The sequence below is a fragment of the Coloeus monedula genome, assembly GCF_965178545.1.
Source record: "Coloeus monedula genome assembly, chromosome: 1".
In the NCBI taxonomy this organism is placed as follows: Eukaryota; Metazoa; Chordata; class Aves; order Passeriformes; family Corvidae; genus Coloeus; species Coloeus monedula.
In genome coordinates this window covers 113,148,179-113,165,783 of record NC_138781.1, presented here as the reverse complement: position 1 = coordinate 113,165,783, position 17,605 = coordinate 113,148,179, and the positions used below count along the sequence as shown (strand labels likewise).

Sequence of the window (17,605 nt, the reverse complement as noted above, 5' to 3'; positions counted from 1 at the left end):
TAAAATGCGGTTTTCGTAATATATGTTCCTGAAAATTGCAAATGTATTCTGTTACGTTTATGAGCCAACTTTTGTTATGCAGAGTTATAAAGGTTGCTATGTATTCAGTCTCTATGGATTCAAATGATGTAAGTTATTCAAAAAAGAAAAGCAGGTTGATATTGTCAAAGTGATCCTCTGGAAAAAAAGAATAGAAACCTCATCATTCTCCACTTGGGTGGGATAACATTTCTCGCTGGTATGGACACCTCTTCAACTGTGCTAGCTGCTAGGGGACAGTGCAAAATTATATAATTTAGACATACGAGGAAGTAAAATTAAATAGCCATGAGATGAGCATACCATTAAACAGATCTAATTTATAATGGGCTCTTATGCAAATTGCCTTTGAGCACTCAGTGAAAGAAAATGAAAAGAAATTAATAAGGACAGCTCAGACTAAAAGTTGCAGAGAAAAAAAAAGTAAAAGCCTGTTCCAGCTCAATCTCCACACACTCCAGAGTGTTAAATAAGCATTCCCATTAGCCACATAAATATAATGATGTGATAATAAAACTCGCACTTTACTTTTAAGGACCAAGCTCCTAATCACTTTGAAACAGTGGATCCAACCAGATGAGTAAGATTTCAAATAAAATACCTTTACTTTGCCGTGTGTTTTATAACTGGAGGGAGAGAGATATATTTTCATGAGTATTTTGCTCTTCGCCAGCTGCTGAATATCCGCCGTCAGTGAAATCCAGGCAGTTACTTGCCTTGCCATCGGTGTGGGATTGCAGGTTCCAGGGCATCACTGATGCTCCTCCTGCTGCACAGTCCCCTCTGATGGGTTAAGAAAAGGACTTCATACCAGTTTTCTGCTCTTTTTGTTATTTTGTGAAAAACATGGGGAAAAGAGAAATCTGAGAGCTCAGAACTGTTGAAAGTAGTTTATTGCAAAAGATTTTCAGTTAGTTTTGAGTTTGTAGTGTCCTCTGATAAAGACGTTAATATGAGGAATAACATACTGAATACCTGCATTTTCTCAGACAAGTAAAAGGTTTATTTCTACCTTAGTTTGAAAGTGATGTAACATTCTCCATGTTTCCAAACATCAAGGCTTTCAAAGCTTTTCCATGTTCCCTGTATCCTTTTGGTTACAGAAGGGAAGAATTTTAGCTCTATCCAGTGAAGCCATTAAAATAATCTGCAGAACTCCGTCATTTTTCTTGGCATTAAGAGAGTTTTGCAACAGTTGACTTGTTTAATTAGTATTGGCCATCTTGTTCCTAATTATTGCTGCTTTCCCACATTCTCAGCTGAGGCAGAATATACTAAAGTGAAGTCCTTTCTCTTTATGTGTATAATAACAATATATATAAATATTTATACAATGTAAGAGCAAGGTTATAAACAGACTATATATACAGTTTTGCTGCAGATTGAGTATATTTTCATACTTCACAAGCAGGACTTTTTTCTGAAGAATTTGAGAAATCCTGCAAACAGTGTCATCTTCCTGTGCTAGCTTTTTGGTCTAGAAATACTGTTATGGGAATGCTGATCTGTGGGAAGAAAGATCCATCCCTATAGTATTTTGTGGATTTAAAACAATGATCTTTTCCATTCCCTCTTGTTTGCTCTCCAGTAAACAAGGACTTGTAGCTATACCTGGCTTGTGTCCTTAAAGTAAAACCAAGTTCTCTGATGGAAGCAGGGTTTTCCGCTGGTTTTATTTTCAGCCCTCGAAGCATTCGATTTCTGACAGTGGAATATGATACTTAAAGCCACAGACATTAATTATTACCCATTGGAGGTCGCACTTTCAACCCATGGGACATTAATTTTCCTGATATATGGAAAATTCCAGCCTGTTAGTTTTAATTAAATATTTCAGAAGCACATTTTCTTGTAAATGGACTACAGTTTCTTATCCTTTACCCTTGGTATTTGGCTAATTCTGCATATAATTATCATCTTATTTTACAAGCCTCCTTCAAAGCGCTTTCCTGTTTCGAAACTCCATTCAGCTCTTATGTATTTGTCATTTAAAAAAAAAAAAGGTATCTTTGCCAATCATCAGCCAACATTGTCAAGAAGGAGACGGGGATAAACATCTTTCAGGTTTTCTTGGGAAGTGAAATTATATTGACTTACCAGTCCCTTCTTATGCCACCAAACTGGTGTCTCTTAAGCATCATAATCCCAGTGTAGGACCAAGTGGGAATGCCAGCAGAGCTGTGGGTGGCAGGGAGGATGGTTATCAAGTTGTATTGTACAGAGGAGGTGACAAGTAAGGCATGAGAGAGAGCTTCCCACTGTGCCCCTGGGAACCCAAAAGTGCAAAGGTGAGCATGCTGCTTGTTCCTCAGATCCTGGCATAGCCCAGTCTCCTCTCCTGATGGGTGTAGCAAATGCAGATTAGGAGCAGGACCGTGTCACCAGAGTTGGATTTCATAGAATCTTAAGTTTTTCCCTGAAGGCCATATGAAGGAAGCTGGAATCAAAATTTTTTCCATCTGAAAAGGAAAAAAGTTTTAATTTTGTTTACAGAAGTCTCTCTGCCAGGGTTCTACCCTTCCAATGTTGTTTTAATATGTGAAAGAGCAGTTGTGTATTGCAAAGTGATCCTTGGGGGCAGTCAGGAGGGAATTGGGACTTTGCAGTTCCTGGGATTTTGCTGCTGTTGCTGCTGCTGCTGCTGCTGCTGCAGGGCAGCAGAGCACGAAGGCAGTGCCGTCTGTTAACACTTCCAGCCCATTCCCAAAGCCTTTCAGATCCCAGGTAGCACTCCCAGTGGCTGAGCACTCTCCTCAGCATTATGGTTTTGTCAGAAGGCTCCATCCTCTGATACTATCTTGCTCTTCTCTAAACAATTAATAAAATGGAGACAAAAAGCCTAGAGGTTTAAAATATGTAATTATATAAGTAATTTAGAACTAGGAAAATGCTGCAGAAACCAATTACAATTATACATTTCAGTAATGACTGACTTGGCCAAATACATGTTTTGTGTGTGAATTCCATGATAAATTTGAAGATGACATGCTTGAGTATAAGGGAAAATTAATTCTAAATGCTGAGTACTTCCATATTAGACATAAAATGTGGCTCATCCACCAAGTGAACAGGAGCCTGTATTATATGGGCTGTGGCAGCTTAAATTTTGAGCAGCAGGGCAGGCAGTAACAAGTCCTTGAGGAATGTCCTGGGGGGACGTTATGAAGCCGCTTTATTCCTTAACCGGCCGCTCGATGCCCAAGGACGCTGCGCCTTTGGGATGGACCCGGGGGCGGGGCCGGAGCCACGGACCCGAGGGGGCGGTGGGACGGCTCAGCCCAGGGGCTCTGGGGCTCGGCAGGGCTCGGGAGGGAGCGCTGTGCAGCTTTTCTGGGTTTCCTTTGTGCTCCGGATAGCTGGGAAAAGGTTCTGTTGGGTTGTTTTCTTGTTCTTTTTTCCCTTTCCTTCCTCTTGCCTCACTGCCTCCCTTCCCTGCTCGCCAGTCCAGGGAGCCTGCGGGGTGGCCCCAGCTGGTCCGAGCCCGCGTGTCTGTTCTCTCTCCAGGCATTTGTTGTATTTTGAGGGTTTTTTTAATCCTGTCCTACCCTGTTTTGTTTGGTATTAATAAACTGTTTGGTTTTTTTCCACTTTCACCTGCTGTGACCCACTTGTCTTATTGGTGGAGGAAAAGGGGAGGCCCTTTTCCCTTTGGAGGAGGCACTCATTCTGGAGTGTTTCCTCCTGAAGTTTTGTCTCCAAAACCAAGACAAGGAAGAAAGCTTGAATAGTTCAAGGGATGGCTTGGAAAAAAAAAAAAGTTCTGTACCTGATCATGATGCAAAATATATTTAAATCCTTATATGCTACAGACTTCATGCAACTTGAATTAATTCAGGCATTTACTACAGAACTGTAAATGGCCAGCTGGGGTTAATGGAGTTTTGTTTCTTTCCTGGTCTCCTCCCAGCTGGTGAGAAACTATAGATGAGATTTGTATTCTGTTCACAACTTATATATATATATATATATATATATATATACACCTGCTCCAGGCACAGACATCATTCCAAACTCAATTTGGGTTGCCTGTGCCATTTTCAAAGGGAGGATATTTGGCTGTTGATGCAACATAGTGTATGGTCACCTGGAACCCTGCCCCTGTGCAGTTCCCTGAGAGCCTGCTGCAAGCCCTGCTGCCTCCCCCTCTGGGAGCCACTTCTGTCTTTTGCCTCTTGAACCCCTTCTGGACTTCCCTTTCTGCTGGCCAATAGATGGGGCATCTCTCAGCCTGGGGTGCTTCATGCAGCCAGGAGGGCTGATCACCTCTGAGTATTTGGTGGCTTTTTTTTATTGCTGGTGGTGGGTGTTCGTTGTTCACTCCCTTCTTTTAAAACAAAGCAAAAATAGTGTGCCATGACTGTTTGTTTTCAAAAAGTATTTCCACATTGCATGTACAGACGTATGGACAGGCACACAGAATCAGACCTACCAGTCACTCCTGCTCATTTTATTGGGAAACCACCTGTGATTCAGGAGTGTTTTGCAAATGCCCCAGTGCAGAAACAAAACATTTATTTCATGTTACTCTGAGAGTTTTGTTTGGAGTTTTCAGCCCTTCCTATTGCTCTAACTTAAGCTGGTTTGTGGGACCCACATCCAGAAATGTATGTGCACCCAGTGGTTTATGTTGCAAGACCTGTTGGCAAGCGGAGGGAGGCTCTCTAGGTGGCTGCATGGTTCTGGTGGTCAGTGAGTGGTGTCTAAAACTTGAGACATTTTTCTATAGTATTTGAGTGTTCTGATTGATACCTGCCACAAGCACTTAACTTTTACATTAAAGCATTACCTCTCATTGAAATGTTATCAACTCTGTACCCCTCTCTTTATGTTACCTCAATGTGCTGCCCTCACCTCAGCTGTGCCTGCCCTAGTATTGGTTGCAGTAAATGGTATCCAAAAAGTGACCTGGGTTTAAAAAACAAGTGAAAACCAAGCAAAGAACCAAACCAAACTATTCCTCAGGTACCCAGATTTAGTATCCAAACTAAATCAAGTTCCCTATGCATTGCTCTGGAAAGCAGAATGAGTCAGTTCAGGGTGTAGGAGCATCTAGAAGGGATGGGGTGTGCTGAAGGGGACTATCAAAAGATGTGTCCAAAATAATTGAGAATTCGTCATCTTATGAGATACAGATTAGGGCAGTGGGGTGGGTGGGAGAAGGCTGCTGCCCTGGCTTCTTCCCTTCTACCTGCCCAGCTGTGCTGTTTGGAAGTAAATGAAGCCATGCCGGAAAATATATGGCTTACACAGTGGTTTGAAACCAGCCCTTTTCTTATGGAACAAAGCCACAGAGCTGCTTCAGTGAAGTTTGCACAGGAGGGTTTTGTAGCATTGGGCCATTTGAGCAGCTCTTGAGGTGAGCTTGGTCTGACTGTGCTCCTTGTCTCTTGTTTCCTCTCCAGAATTGGCCGGCTTTTCGATGGCACAGAGCCCATTGTCCTCGACAGTCTCAAGCAGCATTATTTCATCGACAGAGATGGGCAGATGTTCAGATATATCTTGAATTTCTTAAGGACATCAAAACTCCTCATTCCTGATGATTTCAAGGTGAGATTTCAAGGCACTTGGAATTTTGCATGTATCTTGATAAGCAAAAATCTGATGTGTAGTCAAAACAGAGGCTTGGACAGGGAATGGGGACTTGCAGGGTATGGTGTTTGATTTCAGGTACGTGACAAAAGTAAGAACGGGGTTGCTAAAGTGGTGTCTTCCTTTACTAGAGTGGCATCAATATTAAACTTTCCCCTCCTGGCTATAGCAGTAATGAAGCAACCTTGCCAGGTTTGACCTAGGGAAATTAAATAGTGTAGGATACTGATGGAAACAGAAGTGATGTTACAATCTGCAACTCACTGCTCATGAGCTTTGCTGATTACTTGTCCTCTCATCCGTTTTTATGCTTCCCTAGTGATTGCAGCAGCTCCTGTTTCCACTCCCACACTGAAATTCAGAAAATGGTGTGTGAATCACAATATTGACAAAATAAACTGCACACATAGTAATATTTGGGCATTAAGTCATAGAATCTTTTCTCCCTCAGACTCTTGAATGCATGCTGCAAGTTTAATTTTGGAGTTTTGGAGAAGTCAGGAATGAACAGTTCTATATTTATTATTTAAATTTTAATAAAGAGCCTGTTGTTTTGGGGGTTTTTTTGGGTTTTTTTTTGGTTTTTTTTTTTAGTTTTTAGTAACAAATTGAATTAGTGGTAGTTCACTGTCAGACAAAGCCTACAGAGGCAGAGCTTCAGAATCCATGTGGTGTTTATGCACTAGTAGGTATGAGGGTGTATATGTGGTGTCTGCAATCAGAACAGATCCTCATCTGTGCTTAATGATCACGCGTCAGTGCACCTGGTTCACTGCAGGAAATGCAGCAACTGGGATTGAACAGGAGAGGTGATGGGTGATGAGGCAGGCATGGAGCAGTTCACACTGGTATGCAGTCCTTTGCCTCTTGTAGCTGAGACAGTTTTTCAGGCACTTGGGGCATAATAGCTGTGAGGTTTTGTTCGAGAGCTTTATTTCAGCAACCTTTGAATCATCTGCGGTAGACACATCCTTGCTGCTCCATACGTGACAAGGGTAGATCTCCCTGAATAATGTGGGAGTTTGGAGCTAGCAGATAAGCATCATTTCCTGCTTTTGAAGCCTTAGCATGGCTTTGTGCTGCTCTCAGCACTTGTCCTGCAGGTAATCAGAGATACAGGAAAAGGAAAAGCCACCTTTCATGCAATATTAAGAAATTACATATGTAGAGCCTTTTAAACACATAAATATACTGTAGCTGTGCTGAAATTAAAAATGTAACTCCTGGCAAGTTCACCCAACTGTGATGTTCAAAGGGGTGTCCTCCCCAGTTATGCTTTAAGGTGTACAAAAAAACAGTGATTAAAATGCACAGTGTTTCTTGTTTCTTAGAAATACATAGATTACATTACTTTTTTGTTACACAAGAAATGTAAACAGTATGTTTACCATGATTTAGGTGTCCTCATCAAGTATTTGGTTTCTAGTTCAAATTCAGGACCATACTGATTGTTAGCAGGCTTCTCTTGTCATTCTGTTTCTCTCTCTTCCCTAATTCTCATGTATCTCTTTTCTCTGTATAAATATTTTCCAAATGGTTTTATGCTCTTACACCTAGAAAAACAAGATTTTTTTTTAATGTTTTTTGAAATTTAAAAAATGGCAGTAGGCAGACTCCACATCATCAGTTCTAAATTACTTCTGCAGTGGCTATGCCTAGAAATGCATTCCCTGTGCTCTGGCATTTCAGATGATGTAGTAAACAATACTAGTGGCAAAATAGGGAAGGTATTAAAAAATACTTAATTTTTAAAATGCACTAATATGTGCAAACATTATGCAAATATCTGAATCATTTTACACTAACAACCATTGCAGGCTCCCTCATTTACATTCTTATACCTGTTACAATGCCTGCTAGTATTGCTGTAAGATGCAATGGATCCTAGTGATGAATTTTCTGAATCCTGATTGAATTCTGTTCCATCTGTTCAATGAGATCATTATTATATGACATCACTGTGGGGATAAAATATGGGGAAAAGTGGGGTTTTTTTTCAGAAGGGAATCGAGCAAGCAGGGAATTGAGCAAGCATAGCCTTTCTCTACTCTTAAAATTGCTGCTATACTCAGTCTGTTTCAAGTGGCTGATGGTTATTTTTTGCTTGTACTGTTATTTTATTACACCTTCCTACACAGTAATTAGGAGCTCTGTCTGAAGGGTTCCAGACCTAGAGCAGCGTTGGCCTGAATAACCATATACCTTAAGCACCACATTAGCAATGCCTCTCTTAATTGTACACAGTAATGTATGTGTCTTTCAGGACTACAGCTTGTTATATGAAGAAGCAAAGTATTTCCAGCTTCAGCCCATGCTAGGAGAGATGGAACGGTGGAAACAGGACCGGGAGAGTGGCCGCTTCTCAAAGTCCTGCGAGTGCCTGGTGGTGCGAGTTGCCCCAGATCTTGGCGAGAGGATTACCCTGAGTGGAGATAAGTCATTGATAGAGGAAGTGTTCCCAGAGATCGGTGATGTGATGTGTAACTCTGTCAACGCCGGCTGGAACCACGACTCTACACACGTCATCCGATTTCCGCTGAACGGATACTGTCACCTCAACTCAGTTCAGGTAGGAAGTCACATGTGCATTTTTTGAAAGGGAGCTGCTGGCCACGTGCCAGTGGGCTGCCCCTCTTCCATGTCACTGGAGCGTTTTGGTGAGCAGAATCAGCTGGAGGCTTTAAGCAAGTGATTTGCTTCTGCGCGTCAAGTTGTCTTTCTCCATTTAATTCACGTATCACCAAATCTCTTTGCAAACAAGCTACAGTAGTGTTAGAATTTTCTGTGGTCTCAGGGAAGACCCTTCACTTTCACTTTCAATATTTTTTCCTAATTTTTTGGGGCATAGTAGAGGCCTGTTGCGATCGATAGGACAAGGAGTAATGATTTTAAACAAAAATAGGGCAGATCTGTACTAGATAAAAGGAGGAAAATTTTTCAGTGAGGGTGGTGAAACACTGCAACAGGTTGCCCAGAGAGGTGGTGGATGCCCCATCCATGGAATATTCAAGGGTCAGGCTGGACAGGGCTCTGAGCAGCCTGATTTAGTGAAAGATGTCCCTGCCCATTGCAGGAGGGTTGAACTAGATGATCTTTAAAGGTCCCTTTCAACCCAAAGTATTCCATGATTCAATGTAGCAATGTCTAAAATCAGTAGCTGTTATGAAATGGATAAGAAAAAATCCAGGAGACAAATGCAGGTAGTTCCTGGAATAATTATAATAAACTTCAGTGTTAGTGTTATATGTTTTATCCTTTGTTGGTTAAAAGCAACCAACCTCAGACACCTGCCTGCACATAGTTAGCACATCCTGCATAGCCAGCACTTGCCATCTGGAATCATCAATAGCACAATTGATGCTGTTTGGTTTAAACACACCTCCTACATGCTGCAGACTCAAGAGTGAATTCTTACACAGAACAGCAAGCTGAGCTTGGCATCTCTTCATCTGCCAGGTCCCACTGTCCGGGTAGAGAATCACAGAGTCATTAAGGCCGGAAAAGATCTCCAAGATCACCGAGTTCAGCCTCTGATCAGACACCGCCACATCAACTAAACCAAAGCACTAAGTGCACATCCAGTCATTTCTTGAACATTTCCAGGGATGGTGACTCCACCCCTGCCCTGGGTAGTCCATTCCAATGCTTAACCACTCTCATAGTGAAGAAATTCTTTCTGATGTCCAACCTGAATATCCCCTGGTGCATCTTGAAGCCATTTCCTCTTGTCCTGTTGCTGGTTTCCTGGTAGAAGAGCCCACCACCCACCTTGCTTCAGCCTCCTTTCAGGTAGTTGTAGGTCACCCCTGAGCCTCTTTTTCTCCAGATGAAGCAAGCTGAGCACTGGGGCATGCACTGAAGGCTGGCCAGGCACTTCACTTGTTCTAGCACTTAACACAAGGGTCTAGACAGACATATCTAGACCTATCTAACCCATGTTATACTTGGACAATTGTCCCTTACCAGCCTTGACTCTCATGCTGAAACATCAAAATTGTTTTGTCATAGAGATTAATGCAAATTTAGGACAGCCTTAGATGTCAGATTACAACTGAAAAGGAGCTTCAAGGACGGTTCTTTAGCCACATCATGTGATAGTTATCAAGGCAGTTGCATCCTTCAGCACTTTGTCACTTATTCTGATGCTTACATTTTTGTTGCATAAATAAGAATTACAAAGCATGTTTACTGATGTGAAAAACCTGAGTCAGAGTAGCAAAATATGTACAGGCTTCAAGAGTGGTAATGATCCCACACTGATAACAGGAAGACGTAAGCATCTCCCAGTACTAACAAAAATGGGAGACAGGATAAGGACTACCCATAGACCTGAAGAGTGACATACAGACCAAATGGTTTGTCCAGGGCTGAGCATTTCCAGAGCTGACTCCACCACATTTTTCTCAGGACCCAAGTTCTCCTGTTCTGTTTTTCAGCAAGTTGCACCAACACATTTGGGCAGGAGCAGGGGATTTTGGCATATAGTTAAAAGCTAAAGGTCAGGGTAAACAAAAATTGCACATGTGTTTTGATCTCTGTTTCCAAGTCTCTTTTCCTACCCCTTCCTTTTTGATATGTCTGAAGTGCAATTAGCCATGCTCAGGAAATTTGGAAAGACATTTGCCAACCTGAAGCATTTTATGTAGAGACATGGCATGTCTTCTTTGAAGCATTTTTAAACCTCAGCTTACTTCTCCTCCCACCCTAGTTCTTTGCAGCCTTCTGCTGTGCTACTTGCCAGTGTTGTCCCAGCACCCATGCAAGCCAATTTGACAACTGGTGAAATAGCAGGGGAAGCTTTGGTAGGGATCTGATTCCAGCACAACCCTTGTGAGGTCTGGTCATGCTGAATGGAGGGTCCCACATCCTCTGGGGTCCAGGAGCATCAGCCCCTTCCTTGGGGCTGGTGCCTGTCAGGCTGACCCTGGTAAATCCCAGGAAGAGTCTCCTTCACAGGTGAGGCAAAGGAAGCCCAGAACAGATGAAGATGATGATAAAAGTAACAAAGAGTTGGTTTTTAAGTCTCTAGTAAATATCATGGTAGGTTTTCTGAAATTGTGACTGTGTTATCTACATTGTCACCATTTAGTTGAGGTGTTTCCTCAGCATCTGTTGTGCAATCCTGTATTTGCCCTTTTGTATTGTAAATTCTATGAAGCAGAGAACGTGTTTTTCTAGAAATGCTTCTGTGGCCAGAGAAAGACTGGATTTGTTGGCAGTACTAAAAAAATAAAATAAATTTTTCTTCATTTTTTTCTTTTTCACTGCTCAGTGGCCATAGTCAGCAGAAATCAATCTAGTACAGTTAATCTATGTAACCACTTTTTTTTTTCCCTGGCTGAATCCATTTGAAAACAGCAGCTATTATCATTGGACAGCAAATCATCTGTTTATTTACTTATACATTGGTGTTTGTTTCCTCTTTTTTGCAGGTACTTGAGAGGTTACAGCAAAGAGGGTTTGAGATTGTTGGCTCATGTGGAGGTGGGGTGGACTCTTCCCAATTCAGTGAATACGTACTGAGACGAGAACTCAGAAGGACATCTCGTGCACCCTCTGTCATTCGAATAAAGCAAGAGCCTCTGGACTAAAATGGACATGTTTCTTTATGCAAAAAAAAAAAAAAAAAAAAGGAAAAAAAAGAGGAAAGAAAAAAAGGGACATTTCATGTGCAGTTTGGACTCCAAACAAGTCCTGGAACTAAAATTGAATAAAAGACACATTTATATCAAATATAGAGACCACACCTGAATTCATATGGGAACACTTGGAATAGTAGTGAGAATAATAGTAACCTCAAGGTATAAAGAAAACACACACACACATAAAAAAATATGTATGTATATGTATGTCTGTACATATATATATGTATGTATATGTCAAAGGGTAGGAAATGCAATGACAAAATGTGGTAGATGAGGTTGGCGCTGTGATGGCCATTAAGTGTCCTAGGCCCTTCCCGGGCCCACTTCACGGTGTACAAGCCATTGCCAGGGGGGGATTCATAGGCTACTCTTCACCCATTCTCCACTGCCAAACAGCCATCCACTTTTTAATGTGTACACACCTTGACTCAACTTTATTTGCATATGGAGGTTTATGTCTGTCTTTTTTAGAGGTGGATGGGCAGGTGTTCAGGAGACGACCATCCATTGCATTGGAAAGCTGAAATTTTAAATGTAGTTTGTACAGAAGTCGCACACTTTTTGTCTGCCCTCACAGATGTGAAAGGTTAACTTTTCTTTTGAATGAGTTTTTTTGTTGTTTTGTTTTGTGTTTTTCAAAGGGGGCCAGAATAATTAATATTTGGTAGAGATGCTCTGGTTTGAATCTGCTGCTTTCCTACAATTTTTTCAAATTTTATAATGTATTAAATACAATAAACTCCTGTTTAAAATAACAAGGGTCTGGTTTAAGCTAACAGAAGCAGAGAGGTGGGATTGCACTGCACTCCAGTGTATGGAGGGGCAAAGAGAGCACTGGGGCACTCTGCCTGCACAGAGTAGAGTGAGTTAAAGGCAGCAGAGGCTGTTGAGGGATCTTCTGGTGTGGTGCATATAGCTGCTATTCCTTCAGCACTGTCCCTTTTAAGCTTTGTCCCAGCTGGAAGAGAAGCTGTTGGTCAGATGTGAAAATAACACCAGCTCAGCCCAGGGAAACCCATCAAAAAATGACAGCTGGTTCTGTAACCTTCACTGTAACTTGCATAATTCCCTCTTGATTAAGGAGTTGGCAGCTTTGACTCTCCAAGCCCCTGCCTTGCTGAGCATTAGTCAGCCTGTTTGGTTTTCATGTTGCTCATTTCCCTCATTTCAAGCCATTGTTCTTCTGCCTAGAGAGAGACATGGCCAGCCCCTTGGGTTACCCGCCGGCTGTGTGGCCCTTGGTGGCAGGCAGGAAATCCGCGCCCTGCGTTAGATGTCCTGCGAGCTGCTCTCTTGCAGAGTCACACTGAGGCCAGCTCAGCAGGCACCGGCTCCAGGCCTGTGAGATTTTGCAGAGGCACCACATCCCGCTGCCGATGCGCGGACCGCTCACAGGCTGATGCACCAGCAACCACCACCTTTCCTCCAAGGTGTCTTTTTATGCACTGTTACAGAATATGACTGTGTGATCATCCTAGTATGGAAATTTCTATCAACGCAATGGTGCTGGCATTCCATTCACTTTGCTATTTATTTAAGAAAAGAAAAAAAGAAACTGTTAGATACATGTAACAACGTTTTTAATATAGTCTGATAACTAAACAAAGCAAGTTACATTTTTTCTGGATTTTATTAAAATATGTCAGAGGATATAATTAAATAACTGGCAGCACATATCAATGGTTTGAAATTACTGAAATATGAAAATGAGTGAGGGAGGGGGCTCTAAAAATTAAGGTTCATTAGCGGGTTATTAGATCTTCAATGTGATGCTGATCTGTCTATTCACAGTACTGAAACAGCTGCCTCATTGAAAATGCTTGTTTTCAATTAGCAGCAAGAAGTACTCTTACAAAATAAACAAATGCTTGCTCTTACTGCCCACAATTTGGTTGTTAGTCTGCATGAAAGTCCGAAAGCTAAAACCCAGGGAAATAAATATTTTTAGCAGATCTTCAAACCGTCAGAAGTGATGAAAGTTGTGATGTCCAAAAAGATGCCAGTCCCCATGGGTTTGAGAGTATGTGGGTGCCAGTGCAAGGTGATGGGATTCTTCAGAGACTGCTGCACAAATCCTCCCTGGGCATCTGGGTGGAGCTGCACTTTCTGGGGCCTCCACAGTGTCCCTGGGGATGTGTCTACACGCTCTGTTCTGCCCAAAGGTACTCCCACATCCAGACCTGCCCTGCTGGCCTCCATCTGTGCATGTGGGCTTACGCTCCAGTGCAGGCTGGAGCTGGGTGGAGGTGCAGCTCCTTTCCCTGCTGCTTGGCAAGCAGGCAGCCCAAGTTTGCCTGGCCAGGAGCATCAGCAGCCCCAAAAGTGTCCCGCCAGTGCTGGCAGGGCCCACACTGCCTGCAGCCTCTGCACAGGCTGGGTGTGGAGGGTGAGGAGCTTTGCCACTGATGCTTTCCAACATGTGGCTCCCAAAGCCAGCAGGTTATGCTCTGCTAATGGTTTTGCTTGCTCAGCATGTACCTTCCAAGTCGGTGACATTGAAGACACCGCTGTGCTCCTCCCAAATCCTCAACTGGCTGGTCACGCTCCCACCAAGCCTGCTTTTGTTGTTCTTGGAGTCAAAAATCACTCTGAGACCCTGAATGTAAATGTCTCTGCAGTTAAAATGTGGTTATGGAGTAAGAGGTCATGAATATTCAAAGTGATGGCTGATGAAAAATGTATGCAGGAATAAGCTAGCTGTAGATTTTTAGAGAGCAAATGAGATTAGTCCAGTTTGCAACTGAGGCTTATAACCATGTGTTTTTTAAATGTTCTTTTGAAAAACTGATCAACAAACAAATGAGCAATATCTCCAGGAAAGTGGGGAGACTGGGGGGAACCAAGAAGGACCAGATTACGGTCATCTTGTCGCTGGAGGTTAGTAATTTTGACATTTAAATTTATCTAATTTTTTATTAGAAAGCGTTGACTCCATTTCATGCGATCAGTGGTGCTGTATTTAATAGCAAGAGGCAGAGCTGCAGTGAGCAGTAGCTGCCAACGCTGTACTTCAGCAAGTTGGTTAAGCAGCTGCCAGGGGAACCCCTGCAGACGTGCAGAGATTGCAGATGGCACCAAGTCCCCTTCCCACAGTGAGACACAGGCAGAGGAGCTTGGTCCTCACCTTTTCTTTGGGTAATGCAAATGCTGGATTTCTGAAATAACCATCAAACCAGGGTTTAGTTCTTCCCCTGTTGCCTCCTTAATGTACCTAAACAGCTGCGTAATGTAAGTATGGATCCTGGCATGCTTGGATGAACCTTAAAACTGAGTGTCCAATTGAAGACTGAGCTAATTTACTCTGTGCTGGAGAAAGTGAAGTCCTGCTTTGTCACTGGGTTAATCTCTCTTTCCAAAAGCAGTACTGGTGAATAGGTGCTGCTAATTTATTCTGTCTCCAGGTACTTATTTGGCCAGGCAGTCTGGCCCAATGAATGTTTTTCCTCTCCATTGCCAGATGTCTACAGAAGGAAGCTGATCATCTCAGTGCTTGACTGGCACAAGCATGTCGAGTTGAGGCACGTTTTACGATTGTTTTATGATGCCTGCTATAATGCACAACGAAAACCAATGGGGAAAACTTAGTAAACTCTGAAAACATGAAAGTTGAGCCACCCATTCAATTATTTTCCTTTATGCTGAACAGGCACTGATTTCAATTTGAAGAGAAACATTTTGTTCATGAGCATAATTTTTTGCAGCAACCTTTAAAATTGATTTCTATACTAATTACAGGGTTTCTACTGCCACCCAAATGATTGTTGAGTGAATTTTTCTTTAATGTTTCCACTGCATGACTTGGGGGGCAAGGGTTGGATTTTGGGGGGCGAGAAAAGCATTTTTATTGACCAATGGTCACTTTTTCAGAGAAATAAAAACATTTATTTCCATCTGTCATTTCTTCACTGTGGAATTCTATATTATGAATTATTTCTACAGACAACTGGTATTTGTATGTTGGCATTCAAGCTGCCTGAGGTTTATTTACAGTGGAAATGAAACCAAGACATCCTTAGGGCCTGTAGACCAGTTACTTTCTCTCAGACTTCAGTTTGAGTGGTTTATTATTTCTTGAGGGTCTGGAGGGATCGCCACCACCAAAAATCAATATGTTGCATCAGGTCCCTGTGTTGGCTTTGGCTACTACCCCATTGATCTGGTTTTTGAAGACCCCAAAATTGACTTAGCCTATGGGATTCTCTCTTTGAGACTGAAATCATTAAAATCATATCCCTAACTCCTCTTAAAAGGAAAAAATGCAGGCACATAGTATACAAGTTTATCCTCTTGTAAGCTGAGCTGGCTCTGCTAGCTGGTAACCAGGATGTTTGCATCCATGCTGGGGGGAAACTCTAGTGCTAGTCTGCTGAAGCATCTTCTATTTGCACAAGTAAGACCTCCAGAAATGGAGATGTCCTCTGATAGATGGAGAAAAGCCCACTTCTCCTTGAACCTGCGATTATTTTTTTTTCGCATTTTTTGACTAGGGACCTAATAGGAGTCTTGTGCCCCTAAAATAATGAGGAGTGCCATATTTTTCACGTGGTTAGAGATTATGGGCGAGATCTCATCTTCTGCCCTCCATACTCATGGTGAACTTGCCTCACACTCCAGTCAGAAGCCAAAGGCCTGCAGTGTGGTCATGGGCTGTCAGTGTCATTGCATCCACAGCAAGAGTATGTCATCTCTGTTGCTTCTAAAAATACAGTATTTCCCACTGCAGGTCAGAGGAAGCATGGGTTGATCACACTCTTCTCTCTCAGCCTCATTAAATCCCTGAGTTCTCCTCTCTGGAGAGGCTGTCACTGGTATGAGCAACCCAGATTTGTGCTTCTGGGGGAGCATGGGGTGCTGGTGCCCTAGCCAAGGCATTGAGCCCTGTCCCGTGGTTCTCAGAGCACAGCTCTAGCTTGATGGTCTGAGGAGAGATGGAGAGAGGGAGATTTGTCTCTGTGCTCTGGAGTTTGGACTGATAAATGATCTCATCTACAACCCTAAATGGTCTTGTGGCTTCTGTTATGTAGCTTGTCAGTGTTGTTATTAATTTTCCTGAGGAAAATGTGAAGCATGGGATGGCTGGCCTTGCCTCCTTACCATTAGGATGCAGTCTAAAAGACAGGGTGACATTGACTTAAAAGAAAACCTGCATGTGCTGAAGTCCCCTAAACTCATGTACTGTATTCATTCTGACTTCAGGTCAAACCAGAGGGCTTAGCGAGGCTCACCAGTGGATGTTTGATACTTCATTTGATTAACTGCCAAGAAATTGCAAAAACAAAAGGCAAAACAAGCAGAGCATGGATGCATGTTCTGAAGATCTGGAGCCATGATTTCACTAATCCCTGCTGCTTCTGAGTAAATATTTCAGTTCTGGGCGGCTTACATTAAAACCAAAACCAGCTGTGCATTTCTTTTCTTCGCTTTCTCCAGTTCAGGAGGCTTGTTTTTCTTCTGCTGGGGACTGTGCCTGGGCAGCTCAAGAGTAATAACTTTGGCCCTAATGCAGTGCTTGGTCTCTTCAAAGCTTTGTACAGTCCTTCAATTAAGCATCTCTCTACTTCTAAGGGAAGAAGGCAGCAATAAACTCACCTTGCAGCTGGGGAGGCTAAAGAGGCCCGACTGTCACCCACGTGGGTGTCAAACTGCACATCTGGAGTCCCACTTAGTTGCCCTCTTCCACAAGCCCTCTTGCAGTACAGAAAGAGGTAGAAATCAATGAGACATTGTGACACGTTTCTTTTTTTAAGCTGAAGCTATTCAAGCATGTAGAAGGCATTGCTGGGATGTCTGAATGAGCTTAAAATGTAGCACTACAACTATGTTAAGCTTGACGCACCTTCTGATTTCTTTTCCTAATTCCTTCCAAAGTGAGAGAAAAACTAATTAAATTAAATAAAATTTCCTTTACCTTACATGTTTCAAGTGAAGTCTACTGATGATCTACTTCATTTCCTTCCCCTGGCTCAGCTTTTCAGTAGGAGCTATCATTTTCTGTTTATGTTTACGTTCCTTAACACAGAACTCAGGCATTAAAACGGGAGGAGGGGAAAGCTCCAGTGCAGTTTGTGAAAAAGCTTTGTTTGTTCATACAGTGGTCACAACAAAATCCTGCTGCATGCCAGGATGGCAGGAATGTTTTTCAGGTGTGGTTGTTGAGATGGGGCAAGGGATGGCTAGCTCCCAGCTTCAAATGCTCCACAATAAAAATGACAACAGTGGTAAACTAGAGCTCAAACCCTCACGGATTATATTCCTCCTTAAGCATCTGCTCATCTTTCTCACAGTTGTAGCCTTTAGATGAGTAATTTAAAAGCTATGCTATCATCTCTGCT

The 17,605-nt window shown here is 42.5% G+C and overlaps 1 protein-coding gene across 1 annotated transcript in view; it reads left to right on the top strand.

The window, feature by feature from the left end:
* The window catches only part of KCTD1 (potassium channel tetramerization domain containing 1), a gene marked incomplete at its 3' end in the record, with an annotated part of 32,801 nt that extends 21,582 nt beyond the window's left edge, over positions 1-11,219 (top strand). Inside the window, exons 2-4 of the mRNA XM_082290639.1 lie at positions 5,442-5,586; positions 7,892-8,197; positions 11,061-11,219. Coding sequence (XP_082146765.1) covers positions 5,442-5,586; positions 7,892-8,197; positions 11,061-11,219 — 610 coding nt within the window. The remainder of the gene's footprint in view (positions 1-5,441; positions 5,587-7,891; positions 8,198-11,060) is intronic.
* Between the last annotated feature and the right edge of the window lie 6,386 nt (positions 11,220-17,605).